Source organism: Cheilinus undulatus, linkage group 6, assembly GCF_018320785.1.
Source record: "Cheilinus undulatus linkage group 6, ASM1832078v1, whole genome shotgun sequence".
NCBI lineage: Eukaryota > Metazoa > Chordata > Actinopteri > Labriformes > Labridae > Cheilinus > Cheilinus undulatus.
In genome coordinates, this window is record NC_054870.1 from 17,468,315 (window position 1) to 17,486,039 (window position 17,725).

At 39.0% G+C, this 17,725-nt stretch overlaps 1 protein-coding gene across 1 annotated transcript; it reads right to left on the bottom strand.

The window, feature by feature from the left end:
* Positions 1-4,870: 4,870 nt before the first annotated feature.
* Positions 4,871-17,628, bottom strand: znf365 (zinc finger protein 365). Its single transcript, XM_041790360.1, has 6 exons — positions 17,507-17,628; positions 15,445-16,106; positions 14,471-14,780; positions 11,721-11,892; positions 11,446-11,492; positions 4,871-5,290 (listed from the first exon to the last, which is right to left on the bottom strand). The coding sequence occupies exons 2-6, from the start codon at positions 16,094-16,096 to the stop codon at positions 5,068-5,070; spliced, it is 1,404 nt and encodes a 467-aa protein (XP_041646294.1). The 5' UTR covers positions 16,097-16,106; positions 17,507-17,628; the 3' UTR covers positions 4,871-5,067.
* Between the last annotated feature and the right edge of the window lie 97 nt (positions 17,629-17,725).

Here is a 17,725-nt window from a genome sequence, read left to right on the forward strand (position 1 = left end):
TGTAGTGCAGTGTGCAGCTGTTAAATACCAGACATTATTTGTTGATGACAGAAAATACAAAACACCATTTGGCTAAACAAACTGGCAAATTTGAACAAACTTGACAGAATAATTGGGGGCAAAACTGCTGGCTGGGTCTTTGAAAAGGGTGCCTGAAAGCTCAAAGAGTTTTATGACTTTACTCATATTAGACAGGAATTTGAATATGAACTAACATATTTTACTGTTAGAAGAGAAAGACAACAATCATGTGACCCACCAGAAGAGAAGCAGTACATCATGATGCATGTTTAGGAAACCTCTAAACAGAAGTCTCTTGTGTTTCCAAAATTCAAGGCCAATCCTTGAAGAATTTACATGACATAATTCAGGATTTTCATTTTCCAGAGCTTGCAGACACCCTGCTAAAAAACTAACAAAATGAACTGAAAGAAATCCATTTGTGTCTGACCCCGATAAATGTTCTGCCAAGTTAAAGTACTGTGAGACTACTACTTCCACTTGACGACACATATTAGCTTTGTATACAAAATATCTATTAACACTGTCAACAAAACCTAAACCAACGACAGCAAAGATACATTTTACACCAAATACTGTCTTTAACATTTACATTCTTATCATTGGATGAGTGCAAAAATGATGTGTAAACAGATCATACATGACGATACAGAGGGAGGAATGACTCTGTTAAACAAGCTGTCATGAGCTGTTTAGGTTACTGCAAAGAGAACTGTTTGCATTCACGGCACTGTAAGTCACTTTGGATCAAAGCGCTGATACGACGTCATTCATAAGTGATCGGAGAATCTCCACCCGTTTCTGTGTGAATGAGCGCCGCGTTAAGCCGAGACGAACGTCAGGCCTTTTAACGCGGCATCTCTTCAGTGTGAGCTATACATTAACTCAGTGTACATTCGTTTATTGTGTGTCCTACAGACCTGGGCCAAATCCAACCTGCTACTTGACTCTGCCATAGAACCAACACCACAAATCCAAACTTGACTCGCAGAACAAAGATGTTTTTGTGAATCAAACTAAACCTCACTCATTTTGGAAAATTTAACCTGACAGATAAGGTGCTGTACTGTCAGATGTACACATCATAATGGAGCTCAATTAAGAAATATGAGATGAAACTGTCAATTATTCCTATTAAAAGACCAAAAACAAGTAAATCCCTCGATACTTCCCTACTTTTGGACTATGGCTCTCATATCTTAATCTATTTGATTCAAGTAAAGTCATTAATCTTTCTCACATACAGGACGAGAAGATTTATGTGCTACCCAGTTGGCTAATTATTCATTAGCAGTGATTTATAACAGCATGACCATCTTTTCAGCGATTGTAGGTTTGGATTTGTAAAAGAAATACATTTAAAATCAGCAAATTATACTAAACATATAATCACAAAGAAACGACTTGAGAAATTGTGCATGTTTTAACAACCCAAGTAATGTTAGAGCTTAAATTCACACATAGTACAGTCAAGACGTTTCGGTGTTTAATGAAAATCTTTCTGCATCCAGGTTTAATCCTCAGCTAGATCTCTGGCTTGAAACCACTTTAGTAGCAGACTGATGGCTGATTGGTTAAATACTGCCATGAACGACAGACGACATAAAAATAACAAAATAGGTTTTTTAAACAAGTCATTTAAGTTTTGTTGTTGTGTAATTTTCGCAGCCAGCAGCGGAATAAATTGTACCCATGAAGCCTCTTCAGACTAAAGGTATGAGTTATGCAAAGTGGATTTGACCCAGGTCTGCTGTCATTTTACTTCTGTCTGTGCTTTACAAACCAAATCAAGGCTTCTAAGGGGTTGTGGGACAACTGAATTACATAAAAATGCTCAATAGGTCAGATTATTTAAGAAAAATAATAAAACAACAGCAGTACTACAGTTGAGCTCATGTGACATTATGACTTGTACATTTTTTCTTTTCTTGGGACCAAAAGGAGTGACCGTTTATGGATGAGTGGTAAGAGCTGGAAAAAGTGGTTAGCTTGTATTAGTGCTAATATTTACACAAGCCATATCCATTATTATTATTCCTGCTGGATATTCCAAAGTCTACTAAATTGATATTATTAGAAAGTGGAAGTGTTAGGAACAACAGCAACTCAGTCACAAAGCAGAAGACCAGGTAAAATCGCAGAGCGGGGTTAGTGACTGCTATGACGCATGGTACGTTAAAAGTCACCACCTCTGCTAAAGCCATAGCTGAAGAGTTCTGAACTTCCACTGGCATTAATGTAAGCACAAAAACTGTGCGGTGGGAACTTCATGGAATGGGTTTCCATGGCCGAGCAGCTGCACGAAAGCCCCACATGACTAAGTGCCAAACATCGGATGAGTAGTGTAAAGCCCAGGACACTGGACTGTGGAGCAGTGGAGACGTGTTTTGAGAAGTGACTGAGTTTACCGGATGCCAGGAGAACATTACCTGCCTGAATGCACTGTGCCAACTATGAAGTTTTGTGGAGGAGGGATAACGGTATGGGGCTGTTTTTCAGGGTTTGGGCTTGACCCCTTATCTCCAGTGAAGGCCAATCTTAATGCCTCAGCAGACCAAGACATTTTGGACAATGCTATGCTTCCAACTTTGTGGCAACAGTCAGGGACAGGCCCTTTTCTATTCCTACATGACTGTACCCCACTGCACAAAGCAAGAACTAGAAAAGACGGGTTGATGAGTCTGGTGTTAAAGAACTTGACTGGCTCGCACAGAGCCTTGATCCCATAGAGCACCTTTGGGATGACCTGCAATGGAGATTGCAAGTCAGGCCTTCTTGTCCAAAATCAGTACCTGACCTCATAAATGCTCTACAGAATGAATGGGCAAAATTCCCACAAAACAGTCCAAAATCTTGTGGAAATCCTTTCAAGTGAAGTGGAGGCTGTCATGGCTACAAAAGGGGGGCCAACTCCATCTCAAAGTACATGTGTTTGAATATAATGTCATTACAGTCCCTGTTGGTGTAACAGTCAGATGTTTGAAAACTTTTGTCCATATGGTGTACAACTTCCTTTGGTAACCAGTTAAGCTGCCCTCTGCTGGTCACTAGAAAGAATGCTGGCTTAAGAAAATTCTGCTTTGTCCAAATCAAGGGTGAATCCCATTTCTACCCCTTAACCCTTCCCCTTTGTCTTCCCCTTCCCCTTGCTCCTTGAAACAGAGTGGTAAGGGAAGGAGTGAAAACCTTCCCTTAAGAAACGAGACGCCGCTTGATTGCAGTTCATCATCACAAATTGCCGATAAACAGCTGCATCATCGGAGGTGACTATAAAGCTTCAACCATCTCGTTCATACTGCGGTGATCTTCTCCACTTATTTATACAATAAATAACCCTCGTTTACATGTGCAGATACCAAAAATACAATAAACTTCAATCCTCAGTGGCTCAAGATTGAATATATGACAAATAAAATTGTTTTTTTTCTATAATCATTATGCTGAAAATATTTTTTTATTTATGCGTCTCCTTCGTAATCTGTTGTGCCATTTCGCAATTAAATGCAGTACATGGAGGGGAAACTCATTGTACCCCTTGGGTTCAAGTGTGGTCCTGAAAAATCTTCATTTCAAGGGCTATGTGGCCCTTGGCCCTTAGCCCTACCCCTCAATTCAAAAGAGAATTAGGACACCACTTCACCTGAGGTGAATGCGCAAAACCAAGGGGTAGGGCTAAGATAACGGCTAAGGGGTAGAAATGGGATTCACCCCCAAGTCCTCCTCCCCTGCTTATGAATTAAGTCTCCCCCAAGCCTGTTTTTATGATAAACTAGCCTGACAACTGCAGTGATCACCCACCTTTGGTCTTAAAAGCACAGACAGAGTTTTGGTGACTGGACTGTTTGAAGTTTTTTGGGGAACCAGAGCAGGTTGTAAAGGTTCAACCAGAGGAGAGGACATGCCAAAAACATCACCAGGAACTGTTCTTTCCTTATTCTGTTGGTTTAAGGAAAATTAATAACCCTTCAACAACTTTGATGATCAAACCTCTACAGTATTTACACCTTTATGAATACAAAAGCATATATTTACCTGAAATTTCTTTGAAATATAGAGGAGAGGAATCAGACTGTAAGTACCAAGACTGTGATATTAAATATTTAAATATAATGATTTGTGCTGAGAAATGACAAACATTTAAATAATGAATGTTTGCCCACACATGTATCCAGTGTAACACTTTAAAATGGTCTGATTCAGTGTGATAATCTGTGGAAAAGTACAATGTTAACAAACACTGTGCTGGCAATACAAAAGTCTTCACAACAGCTTTTATGTACTTGAAAAAGTGATGACAATGTGACATGCAGTAATATCTATTATTGCATTTTATCTTTAACCCTGTTATACGGTAATAGTAAAGGTTATGTGTCATGTAGTATTCAGCCTGAGACAAAATGGAAGAAAAATATCTGTGGTTAGTTTAAAATTTTGTATTTCTTATCTAATCTGGGAGTGGTATGCCCAAAGCCAACAACAATCAACACGTTTTTGAGTTCCTCTTTAGAGTTTCTTAGTTTGATTTACAAAACTATTTGAAAAAGAAAGAAAGCTTATTTAGGAGGAGGCATTGTATCCAATCAGAACACATAATCATTTCATGTAAAATATGTGAGACTATTTAGAAATCATCATGTAATTCAAATAATTTTCTCTTAATTGACAAAAATGTGTCAAATTTTTGAGGCCCATTAAGGTATTTATCTCATTATATTGATGAACACCCTGTAAAAAATAGGAAAGCCAGTTAAATTTTTCAGAAGTGAGAGCAATTTCATTTCCAAATCAGATTTTATAAACATCTTATTGATTTCCTATGGATGGTTAATTGATAACCTTGCTTCTTTGGAAAGACTTTTAAGAATATAAGACATTTTTATTATTATTGTATTGAGTTAGTATTAATCACCTCAGAGCTGAGATTAAATGTTTCAAAAAGTAAGTATGATCTAACCGTTCTTTTCCACATGTTAACACACTGAAGTTATCATTAAAATTAAGTTTTAGCTGCTGACACCTCCTCTCCTCTGGTTTGTCTCTACATGTCTACGCCTCGTACCCGGCTGAGCGGCGCCGCTGGTGGTTCCAGATGTCGTCTCTGTGTTCAGGTCGGCAGAACAGCCTGGATGACTGGGCGAGACGCTCCCGATGCTCCCGCTCTCGGTCTCGTTCCCCACAGGGTTTGGCAAACAGAGGACGGCCACCAAACTGTGAGGAGTGGGTTCTGTTATCATGGTGGCCAGACGAGGACAGCTGACCCCCCGCTGACCTGTAAATGTCATATGAACATGCAAAAAAAGGTCACTGACAGAGTCAGTGCTAAACCAAAGTAGGCTTTAAAAACCATAGCTTGATCAAAAGTTACAAAAACACTCATAATAAGTGCCTCATCATTGTTTTTCTTTTCTTCAAATGCCACAGGCATGAAATCCCAATCCAATATTTAAGGCAAGAAATACCCATGTAATTCCTTCAGTGGCCACCAGATGGGGTCTCTATAAACAGTGAAAACAAACTTTCAGCCATGCTCAAGACAATTTTAGTGAACAGTGTACCATAATTTCAGAGCAGCTTATTTTATTTCACTATTTCAGTCGTTAAACCTGCTTTATTACAGAATCAATAATCAATAGAGTGCATGAATAGTCCATCAAAAAAACAATGTGACAATGACACAAAATTTCTATCCCCAATTAGGCTACATTTGGTATTTCCAAAATAAGTATGAACAGGAAAATTGATGAATATATTTTAACTAACAGCAGTCTAAGAATTATAGGAAGTCCGAAAAGATTAAAAAGATGATGCAAACTGTCTAAACAGCTAAAAAACAAGATGCTGTAAATAAATATCTAAAAAAAAAAGAAAAAAAGTATGAAAACTGTTGCTCTTTTCACCTCAACTAAGCAGTAGCATCAGAAGAACATCCTAATATCCTTGTGAAACCTGAGCTTTTGTTTGACCTGAGCCTTTCTACTGATTAAATTTAAGAAGGACCTGACAAGTTTAATAACTCTGCCTCGTCTTTGAACAGGACGTCGTTTTTACCATAAAATTCTGTCTGCAAATCTTGTCTCCTGTCTCTACAGGAGATACAGCACCGGAAAGATTTTTGAAAATATGTTTTGGCTTGAGTGGGCCAGGTGGTCATTGTTTGGGGTCTTTAGTCAGTAAGAAATAGTGTTAGTCATTGAGAGAGATATGATGGAGCCTTTTTATTGTTATTTTGATGATGGACCACAAGAACTTATCAAGGCCAAGCATGAACATCATTTCCACCAGAAGTTCTGGATGTTTCTGGGAAATTTTTCTTTTGAAAAGCCACAAACATTTCCTGAAATTTCAAAGAAATTACCTAAAAATTCTGTGAAAATTCTTAAACATATTTTGAAAATATTCTATAAAAAGTACCTCAAAATTTTCTTTAAATATTCCCCAAATGTTCCAGTGAAACTCTATCATAAAGCATAAACACTCCAGTAAAAATATCCTCCAAATCCATGTAAATTGTTGAAATTTTTTCAGCTAATTCCCCAAAATTTCAAAAAATATTCACCCTAAAATTGTTTATCAAATTCCCAATAATTTTCAAATATACTACCTTAAATCCCATGAAAATGATGGAAAATTCCCCCAAGCATCCAAACAAATTCCCTGAAATTTCCATTAAAATATCTTTACAAAAATTAAAGAACATCCTCGCCCAAAATGTCCACTCAACTCCTAAACATTTACGAATGCATTTCCAAAATTTTAATGAAAATGCCAAATATTTTCAAATGAAATTCCCCTTAACTTCCAAACAAATTTCCCAAAGCCAATGAAAACACAAAAAAAGAAAAATCCTGGGAGCGCAGATGGTCGAGTGGTTTAAGGTGCTACCCATGTACGCGGGTGGCCCGGGTTCGAATTCGGCCTGTGGCCTACTATCGCATGTCTCTCCCCTCTCTCTTCCCTGTTTCCGAGTCTATCCACTGTCCTTCCTCTATCAAATAAAGGCATGAAAAGGCCCAAAAATAAATCTTTAAAAAAAGAAAAATCCTCTTAAACTTCTTAAAAAACTTCCTAAAATACATAAAAATACCTCAAAATTTCCATGAAATTACTTGAACATTTCAAAGTAAACTCCATAAAATTTCCATGAAAATTTCCCTGCAAATTCTTCCATTTCAAGCAAATTACTCAAACTTCTATGGACATTCCTGGAAATTATTTGAAAAAATCTAATAGCTGAACTGATTACTATGTTGTAGGAAAACCAAAGTGTAATCTTCCTATATGAACATGCAGGGCCTTAGTGGTTATTGTTGGCAATACCAGTATCATGCCAGCACCACCGTTAATGCTGATGCAGTTTTGCCACAGTTACTGTTTGCTCAACAATTATGACAAATTTTTATAAAACCGATTCATTATGAGAATACTTGTTTGCCTCAGACTACAAACACTTTCACTGTGATAGTGTTCCCCCTTATAAACATAATCAGAAAAAGACACAGCACTTAACAGCTATGTTTCTGTTACTATCTCCAGTGTCACATTATTTCACCCCACCATTAAGCCGTGATGAAATGTACATTTATTGCAAGAAGGAGTTGTGGTTTCTGCATCTTGTAGAGACAGCAGAAAAGAGGCTTGTGTTTGCTCATACTCATTGTTTGACAGACTCCCTGCAGTGCCTCAGCAGCTTCATTTAGCTTTATATTAAGTTTAAGCTCATTGTTCAACCATTTGTCCTAGAACTTTTCATTCTTGTTCTCTATCAGTTCTCTCATGAAAACACTCATCAAACTGTTTTCAGACAACATTCCCTCTTCTTGAACTTGAAGAACTTAACAGAAAAACACTGTTGTGGTAGAGCTACAGAGGTCAAAACACACACACAACACACTCTGAGCAGACAGGTAGGTAATCCTGCTCCTGACTGAGTGGCGGGACAAAGTCTTACATGTTTAGTGATGAATTACATATGAAGACAACAGGGTGAGCTGACAGATGACACAAAAGTCCTCATCAATTATTCAGCTGCCACTCTGTCCACTTTGCCTCGATTCAGAGGAGCAGCTGCTGAACAGCAGTGTACCTGTCCTGGCAGGAGAGGATTTATGTTGAGCAACAAATCTTCTTACAGTGAAGCTGGAGACAGAAGGGAGATAGTGGTATTTTTTTTTGACCTGGGGCAGTTGCTACAAACCTTTGAGCCCAAATCACAAAGTTCTGAAAAAGGTTCAGGCCAACAGCCACTGACTAAAATTGTGGAGTCAGAACCCAAGGTGGAAACGCACCCCATCAAAGTCTGTTAACTTATAGGCTTATTTTGCCAGTCTATGTCTATGACAACAATAGGGAAAGGATCACGCAGGAAATAAAGCCTTTAAGTAAGATCTAGGTCTGCTCAATAAATTACATTTAAATGTGATCAAGATTTTGATGTTACCACAGTCAAAGAAACACAACTGTCAATCCTTTATGTTTACGTGTGCACTGCCTTTGCAGAACTATTAGTGGTCATGCATTGAAAATATATGTTTTAAATATATTGCCATATTTAAATTCCACTAGACTAAGATCATGTTCTGTGTATTGTCTCTTCTAGGATTGTCCTGATCAGCACTTTTAGCCTCCAATCCCAATCCGATTTTTTAATATTGCTTCAGTAAAGCTGCCTGTTGCTATACTGAAGTCAACGTATTCCGCTGTATGTTTAGTCCGGAGACGACGGATCAAATTTGCAAAACTGCTGCTACCACCTCTTGAAACAGTCGTAGTACAGATGCTGTAAGTGGCAACTGGACTGTTTTCACTCTCACGTTTGAAGTTTTTCCACACTGCTGACATTTTAAACCATAGACACAGGAATGCTAATGTTGCTACTGCTGCTTTGTTGTGTTACTGATGCATTCATGGCCTGTCATAAATCATGCTCCGTTTACAACAGCTGACGTAAATCATCGGCTGGGCTGATCGGATCTCCGATCAATTAAAAATACATACAATCAGGATTGGGATATCCCTGGTCTCTTCCATTAATGTTGGTTGCATACATCTTTAATCTGCTCAGCTTGCCTCCCTTCACCTCTCTTCTCCGCATATCTGCACACATGCACCTTGACAGCAGAGCTAACTGGAGGTAAATTCCTAGCTGTGTAAGCAAACTTAGTTAATAAAGAGGACTCTTATAAATCAGCTTCTTCCACTTGCACCTCCTTTTCACTATACATGTAAACTTCTCATTCAAATTCATCAGTATATTTTATAATCATTCAAATGACACAACTCAAGTTTGGAGTCCATCAAAACAACAGGTGATCCATGTGACATCAAAAATTTCAATTTGTTTTTTTCTTTTGCCGTGGTGAAGCTACAGTCAGAAAATTCAAAAACCAGAAGTTCACTTCTCTCTTGAAATAAGATTATTTTTCCAACAGGAAGTAAAGTAGTCCAAGCATAGACAGTAGACAGTACAAAATACAAAATAAAAGCACTGCAAAGCAGCATTAATTAGGACTTTTTTTGTTTTGTTTTTGCAATATAGTCTTAGTCCAGGGCTGTACGTTAACTTTTTTTGCCCATAGCGCTGGTGCTACAGAAGTTGACAATCTTACAGCACAGAACCAAAAATCTGCAGCACAATACATAAAATGTTTGTTACATCTCTAAAACCAACATGTAAACAAAATATATGCGTAGTAAGTGAATTTACTTGAAAAACAAAACCAAAACAACCTAAATTACAGCTCTCATTAATGTCTACCAAAGCAAACAGCCAATCACAGAGAAGAGAGACGCTGATGGTTCATCTCCACATTCAGACACAAAACAAGAGCAAACTGCTGGAAGCTGACCAACTTTATAGAAGCGTGGTGCTTGAAGATGATTAGAGCAGTATGGTTTGCTGGAATCTGCTGAATTTGCTGATCTACTGGAATCCTTTTGTTTGTATTCATCACTTTTTTTTACTTTTGTCAGGACTGAAAGACAGCTGAAGTCTTTTTCTGTATTGATCCTTATAACTTAAACTTTAGTGTGTTCTAGAGACTGAAGTATGTTTTTTTTGTTCATCCTTAAACTGTTTCAAGGACTGAAGTGTTAGGTCTAATCTACATTTATATACTGGTATTGATAGCTACATTTAATTTGTAAATATCCCCATATTGTATAAACCCCAATAATGTGCATTCCTAGTCAAACTAAGAAATGTAGAAAAGTTTTATGTTCTAATGTGGGTCTTTTTTATATTTAGTACCATTTTATAAAATATACATTCTTAAATGAGGATGAACACTGAATACTAAATATTTTTCACTTCTTAACTGCTTTTGAGCATCTAGATTGTGTAGCCCAACAGTGGATCAATGGGTGTATTCAGGGCTAGTGTGAACCAAAATGTTTGTCCATCAGGATGTTAGTTGTAGGATAAAAGCTGTCAAAATATAAGCAAAGACAAAAGATTTCACTAAAATAAAAATTTGATAATAATTAATAACAATGATCTTAGTAATGATGTAAATAATCATGATTATCATTTTTGTCAAAATTGTGTAGCCTGAGTAAGATCCCTTGCTTCTTCATAAACATTGCAGTGTGTTATGTAAAAAGGGAAAAATGTGATAAAATATTCAAACAATCCTGCTGCATATCTCACTAACAGAGCTTGCAGTGCAGCTCTTATTCTTATTCAACTAATCTTTATTTTTCCAAATTTTTCTTCTGTCACAATCAAGACTAGAAAAGCAGAATCAGAAATCTCATGAGTTGTATTTCTTAAAGATCACATATTTTACCCTTTTAAGACAATTTCATATTGGTCTCAAAGGTCCCCAAAACATGCCTGTGAAGTTTGTTCCTGGAAAAACACTCCAGTATTGGATTTTTGCATCTCTAAAACCCCCTCTGTTTCAGCCCTGCTCAGAACGAGATGTTTCTGTGGCTTAAAATGTTAATGAGCTGTCTGACTCCATCTCTGACCACACCCCTCTCAGGAAATGGATGGGGCATAATGGATGTGGTGCTACTGATCCTAGCTCAGGAGAGGAGGGCGGAACCTTCTTCCAACTGGGAAGGGCCAACCGAACCTGGGGGCGGGGCTAACTTCCCACATGACATCATGAGGGGAAAATCTGAGAACTTTTTTTTTCAGCACACATTTTCTGAAAGGTGGAGGGAGGGGTGGCTTTTTCTGATTCATGGGGGGATTGTGAGCAGGCCAGGGGCACATATTTTTGCTGGAAAAGCCTGAAAAAGTTTATTTTGCATAATATGTGACCTTTAAGCAAGAAAGATCTTTTTATAACACCACTGATCAATGCTGCATTAAAGATTAACGTTCTTTATATATATTGGATAAATACAAAAATTTATCATAAATTACGCTTGAGTCAAAGGTTGGTACAGAAATATATGACCAAATACGCAAAGACTTACCTGCTTTTAGTGATTCTGTGAGGACCATTATCAGTTGGCTGCTGGTACTAATAAAAACAAAAAGATAAAAATTCAAATGTTAGAGTGGGTGCAGAGAAACAGAATTGTACAGCAGTAAAAAGTTATGTTTTCCTCTCCGACAAAGGAGTTAAAGTGAAAAGTAGCACAACACTGAAATATTAATGCAAATAATACACATTCAAGTTCTTCTGATACACAGCAACTTTCAAGCAAATATTCTTGGATATATCTTGTGATTCTGTGTGTTGTTGTACCTTGTAGTGGTTGCACTGTTGCGGGCTGCCGTTGACCTGGTAATACTCCACCAGCCTCTCGGCCAGAGCGATACGTCTTAGCAGGTTCTCAATGAACTGCTGAATTCGAACTTTTCCACATGTCTCCTGTCGAGCTGCTGCTTCCAGAAACTTCTGGATGGTTATCACCTCCCTGGATTAAAAAACATATATAAATATGTACTCAAGTGCAGCATTAAAGAGTAAGAATTTCAATCTTCAGCTGGCAGGCCAGAGGTACATGGGGGTGAGCGGTGACATGGATGACAAAAAAACAGGCCACTGCAGGCAAAAAACTGTGATCTCCTCAATAGTAACAAAACACCAATAATACAACCAATGATACCTGATTAAATGGGTCACCGGTCAATCAGTATTCCTAGCTACCATTAGACCACAAAGACAAAAAACCACTCCAAGTAACTCAAAGAAAAGGTTATTGAAAGTATAAGTCAGGGAATGGGAATAATAAAAGGTTCCAAGCAGGGTCCAAAACTAACACTCGCCACTCGCCAATCACGGGTAGATTTTGTCTCTGGCTGGTAAATTTTTAAGACCACTCACCACTCTGGTGAGTTATTTTTTTACCAGCGAAAAATTAAGTTTTTTGTTACTGGAGAACGATACTGGTATCGGCTGGTTTCCTGGCAGTGTAATGTGTATTTCAGGCCGAGACAATCTTTGGTCACGTAGGTGCGTCAGTCATGACGTCATTTACAGCGCGCCGAGGTGGATAGCTGGTTGTTACTGTAGCCGTACCTCCTTGCAGTGTTGCCAACTTAGCGACTTTGTCGCTATATTTAGCGAGTTTTCAGACCCCTAGCGACTCTTTTTCAAAAAAGCGACAAGCGACAAATCTCGCGACTTTCTCTGGTGTTACTGGAGACTTTTGAAGACTCTGACATGAAAGCAGGTATCATTGTAGCACCTCTTGAGCAGCAGTAGCTGCCGTGGGCCCCTCCCCGTCCCAAAGCACTGAAAGTCAGTCCACTCCTCACGCAGAAGTCCCTCTTAACTGCGGTTATAGCAGGAGATGCTCACGCCTCCATGTCCAGACTACAGATTAACCGCGCTGTGAAGGCACCTAGACAGTTTTTTCTATAATCTCTTTTTGGTCCATTTAGATTGTTAATGAAGACTGTATACAAAAAAATAAATTGATTTCTTGTAGGCTTTTAAGTGGACCATAAGGTTTAAAACTAAACAAAACGTAAGAAAACTAAACTTCTAAGAAAGATAGAATAATAAATAAATGATAAACCAAAATGAAATTTAAAGTAACTCTGCCAGAGTATCTCTTGAGTCATTTTGCCTAGCCCAGATAAAGGAGGGTTGGAATTGATATGTTATAAAAACAAAAATTGACAGAAGCAAGTTCATTTGTTGTTCTACAAATAATAAGGGTCTTTTCACTCACTTTTTGTCTCTTTTAGCATACATTTTTTAAAGGCACTGTTATTAAATCCTCATGAAGACTGTGGGAAAAGCTGTATGATATCTTCTATTGATCTGGAAAAGCACTCATTGTTTTAAAAATACATGCCAAAGTTGTACTTTGTATGAAGAAAGTCTGGGGTTAGAAAGTGCCAGTAGTTTGATCTGTACCCGGGAGCAAGAGTTAGGTTATTTTAGTCTTTGAAGCTTCATTTTGTCTCTTACAAACCTCTAAATGTTAATAAACGTGAAGTTAACCCTTAGGTTGGCATTATCATAGCTCAACAGACACAGGAGCACATGTTAAAGGAGGCCGTTTTTGAATGTCCAATTCAATGTAACAGTCTGTGGTCCTGTTCTGCTTCTTAATCCAGTTCCAATCGATCCCCCAGAAGTCTTTGGACCTTCCTTCTTTTTTAATACAACTCCAACCATCTGCTCACTTCTCCCTAATCCTCTTGGCAAACTTTCATCCTAGTGGTCTTCACTTCAGTCACCAGACTCACTAAATATATACCAGACCAGTTCTTGTGCTCCAGTGCCAGTTGTAGCTGCCATGTATCGTGTATTTTTGTTTGTGTTTACTTTGGGGTATTTTTGTCTCTTTTTTAAGTCCGTACCTGCCAGCATGTTCACCTCTCTATCAGTCTGTGCGTTGGTCTGTCTTTAACTACCAGTGTGCCTTTTTTTCCAGTAATTACTGAAATCATCCTGATGTCTGCTGCCTGAATTTGTATTCTCCACCTAGTTCCCAGTTTCCTGAACACACCGTGACATGTTGTCACTGTGAGGTATATTAATGGAAAGCTGAGTTGTATTCTGTTGCACTGTGACAACCAGACATGACCAGACCTGTTGTCAGAGTGGTGTGGGTATAAAACCAGGAACCAGAACAACAATGTGTTTCTAAATATGCAAAGACAAACTGAAGGTTAATTGAGAGCATCCAAGTTGCTAGAGTAATCAAGCAGTTCAAAACAACCTAGATAATGTATGCAGATGTTTATTTGTTATTATGTTGTGCAATATTCAAAGAGTGCTCCATGGATTTAACTCAGAACATCAGAAAGTGAAATATTAATTTTTCAATATTTTTGTATTTACATATATTCTTATCAAAACATGGTGCCAACATTACCCCTTTTGCAACCAAAGGCTAATAATAGCCAGTCTGAAGCCTCCAGTTTGCAGCAGAGATGAGTAGTGTTTTTTTTTTTTAACTCCACACTATTTTTTTACTAAATGCTGGCTCAAGTAACATCACTTAAGGGACTCTGAGGTTCCCCTTAAATCCTTACCTCTCTCTGCGTTCCAGTTCATTCTCAGAAGCGTTAAGCTGTTCCCTCAATGCAGCGATCACCATGACAGCCACGTCCACCTGCCGGCTCAGTGACCTCTCCCTGTCAGCCACTTCCTGCCTCTCCTGGGCCAGGTGCTGCGAGTGAGCGCGCTCACATAGGAGCTCTGTGTCAGTCTGGGCGAGCTCTGTGCTCACCTTGGCCAGTCTGCGCTGCATGGTGCTGTCAGCTGCCCGCAGGATGCTGGTCAGTCGCCGTCGAACTGCAGCGGAGGCTGCTGCTGTCTCCAAGCCAGAGAATGAGTTCTGCTCTGATGATTAGAGAAAATGAGGCAAGAGTTACTGCTGCTGGAAACAAAAAAGTTAGCTGAGAACAGTCTTTATTACCATCAGCACTCAGTTTCTCTTTCACAGTTTTTAAAATAAATGCATCATAAACAAACAAAACAGCATTTTTATAGGTGTATCCCAAAAATTAGAATATCATGTACAAGTTAATTTTTTAATGTGATTACTTAAAAACTATAACTGTTATAAATTCTATATTTATCTCATACAAAGGGAAACATTTCAAGACTGTTTTTATCTACATCTTGATGATTACAGCAAAGTGAGTTAAAATCTGGGGTTATCATGCAGCACTTGCTATTACATTATGCAACAGTTTCTTTTTTTGGGTCAGACCAGCACACTCGGCATGTCATACCTCTTTTCAAGACCTATTTAATTCTTCAGCAGCCTTTCACTGATGCCTCCTTTTCAAAGTTGTTCCTGCTCATTTCACAGTTCTCACTTTTTAAAGTCTTTAAAAAGTTGTATAGACTTGATTAGCTCTCATTTTTCATGGTACATTCTGTGACAGCTGTCAAATCAAATATCTGACCATACTCTATAGAGACTTACTTGTTCACTTAACAAGTCAAGACTCTACTACTTAAAATGAAGCAATAAGTAAGAATGTAAGCATGAACGCACCAACCAGGTCCAGGTCGAAATCCAGGTCCCCATCTGGAGGGGGGCCGAGTGGCGCAGGAGTAGGGAACGGGAGGTGATAGTGGTTCAGGTGATGGTGGCCTACCTCTGATTTTTTGTCAGACATTTTGCCATCCTCTTCATTTCTAACTCCCTCTCTGTCTTCACCATCATTGTCTTCATCCTCCTCTTCTCCTGCATCTTCATCTTCTGTCCCCCCGTCCTCTTCATCGTCATCCTCCTCCTCTTCATCAGCCTGTGTTCCCACCCCAACACTCTGTGTGCGTCTCCTTACAGAGCTGTAGGAATGGAGGTATCCACTGTCTCTGCTGTCACTGAGGGACCGGGCGTGAGGTTGCCGCCCCATGCTCTGCTGCCCCCTGCGGGTTGGGAGGCTCATGTCGTACCAGGGTATTGCAGAAGTCAGTGGGTCGGGGAGTTTGCCAGTGATGCTGTAACCATCGGACGAGCGGTATGAGTGTCGGTACTCCAGGTGGGTGCGGAGTGAAGCCAGGCTGCCGAAACGCTCCTGCTCACCACAGCGTGGGCAGCGGAAGGGAAGGTCACAGGAGGTTATGGAAATGGCACCACAAGCCTGGCCGTTCCTCTCCAAGAGGAAAGAACCAGAACCTCTGGAACACAACTTCTGCTGCATCACTCTTTGCCTGCAAAAACAGAGAAGAATGTCAAGCTGATTACTGCCCTGGCAGATTACTGAGACCAATATTGGCATTTGTCCAATTATTAGTATCTGCATTTTATTCTATAGATAATGATAAAACAATCCAAAAGTCTAATACTTTGGCTCAGCTGCAAGGTGTGTCTTCCCCTCTACTATTACTTTTTCTCTGCACAGTCTCATCAAATGTCCTGTATATAACACAATCTGATTGGTTAGGTGTCACATGAGTACCAGCCAAGTAACACGGAAGCCTGGGTTCCACTGACACAGTGAGCATATGGCATCACTTCCTGTTTACCCGCTGCAGTAAACTATGGTGTCCTCCCTGGCAACTGTTAAACACACATTTGGACTCAGTCCTTCGAAGAATATCTGAGGATCCCCAGCAGCCCTCCAACGGCAGTCGATGATGTAGTATCCTTCAAAAACTGCCGTCCCAGAATCCTTTCTTGGCTTTGGGAAAAGGCAACTGTGTTGCTCTGTTCTGTTTCTCATGCTGAGAGAGCTAGGGCTAAATTGTTTATTTTTCTTCATTTCTTTAATTTCTTTGATAATGCAATTCTACTTTTGCTGGATTAGGAACATTTGGACGTCATAATAAATGACATGGAACTATCAACAAAACATTTTCTTCATTTTTCCATAACAAAAGAATACCTAAAAACCTACTGGCTTAATTGTTTTGTTTTATTTAATACCCAGCCAACTCATCATTTTATCATCATACATCCATTATCATCAGCACGTGGCTGAATCACTGCAGTGCTGTTATTTAGAACAACACTCCCTCTTGTGTAATATTGCTTAAATATTAATATTTGCTCTGAAAGTACAGCATGAAATGGAAACAACTTAGTAAGAATAAACAGTTTAAATGGGTTAAGTTGTGTTCAATTAAAGGGTGTTTTCTTATTGTTAGTTAATCATAAACCTAAATTAAAAATTGTGTTTTTATAAAGAGGCCAAACTCCAAATATGTAAAAGAAGTTTGAGTTCTCTTTTTGTGATAGGAATGTGTCATCATGTAGCAACATGATAAAACACCGATTTGCATTGAAAACGTGTAATCTCTCATTGAGCGATCAAGAATAAAAGCCAAGAGGACAGACTGGATGACAGCAGGTGACCAGGGCAGCTAACAGCAGATTTATTCTCCTGAGACACATAGTAACGCACATTATTATTTCCTTTAATTTTCATTTAAACTGCGTAACAGGTCAGAAAATTCGTCTCAAAATGCTAAGCTTTATTAACCAGCTGTAACGTTAGCCCTACCTGCCAAGTGTTCTGCTCTGTACAGCACAGGCTAACGCTAGCTAGCTAACAGAATCAAACGCTGAATCATTTTTTTTTAACAGGAAACCGTTAACGTGGTGCTCTTACCGCGTGCAGTGTAACGGCAGATTTTTAAATAAACCTGTAACCGTTACTGTGTGACGGTGTCATGTCGCAGATGGAGACCGACAGCAGCCCACATGATGTCATTCATTCAGGAGAGGCAGAACATCGCCGTCAAGTGTACCATAGTAAGCGAAGAAGAAAACTTCCGGCTTGACCCTACAAAATAAAATCTAGAATCCCTGTGCGAACGTTACATCCGGC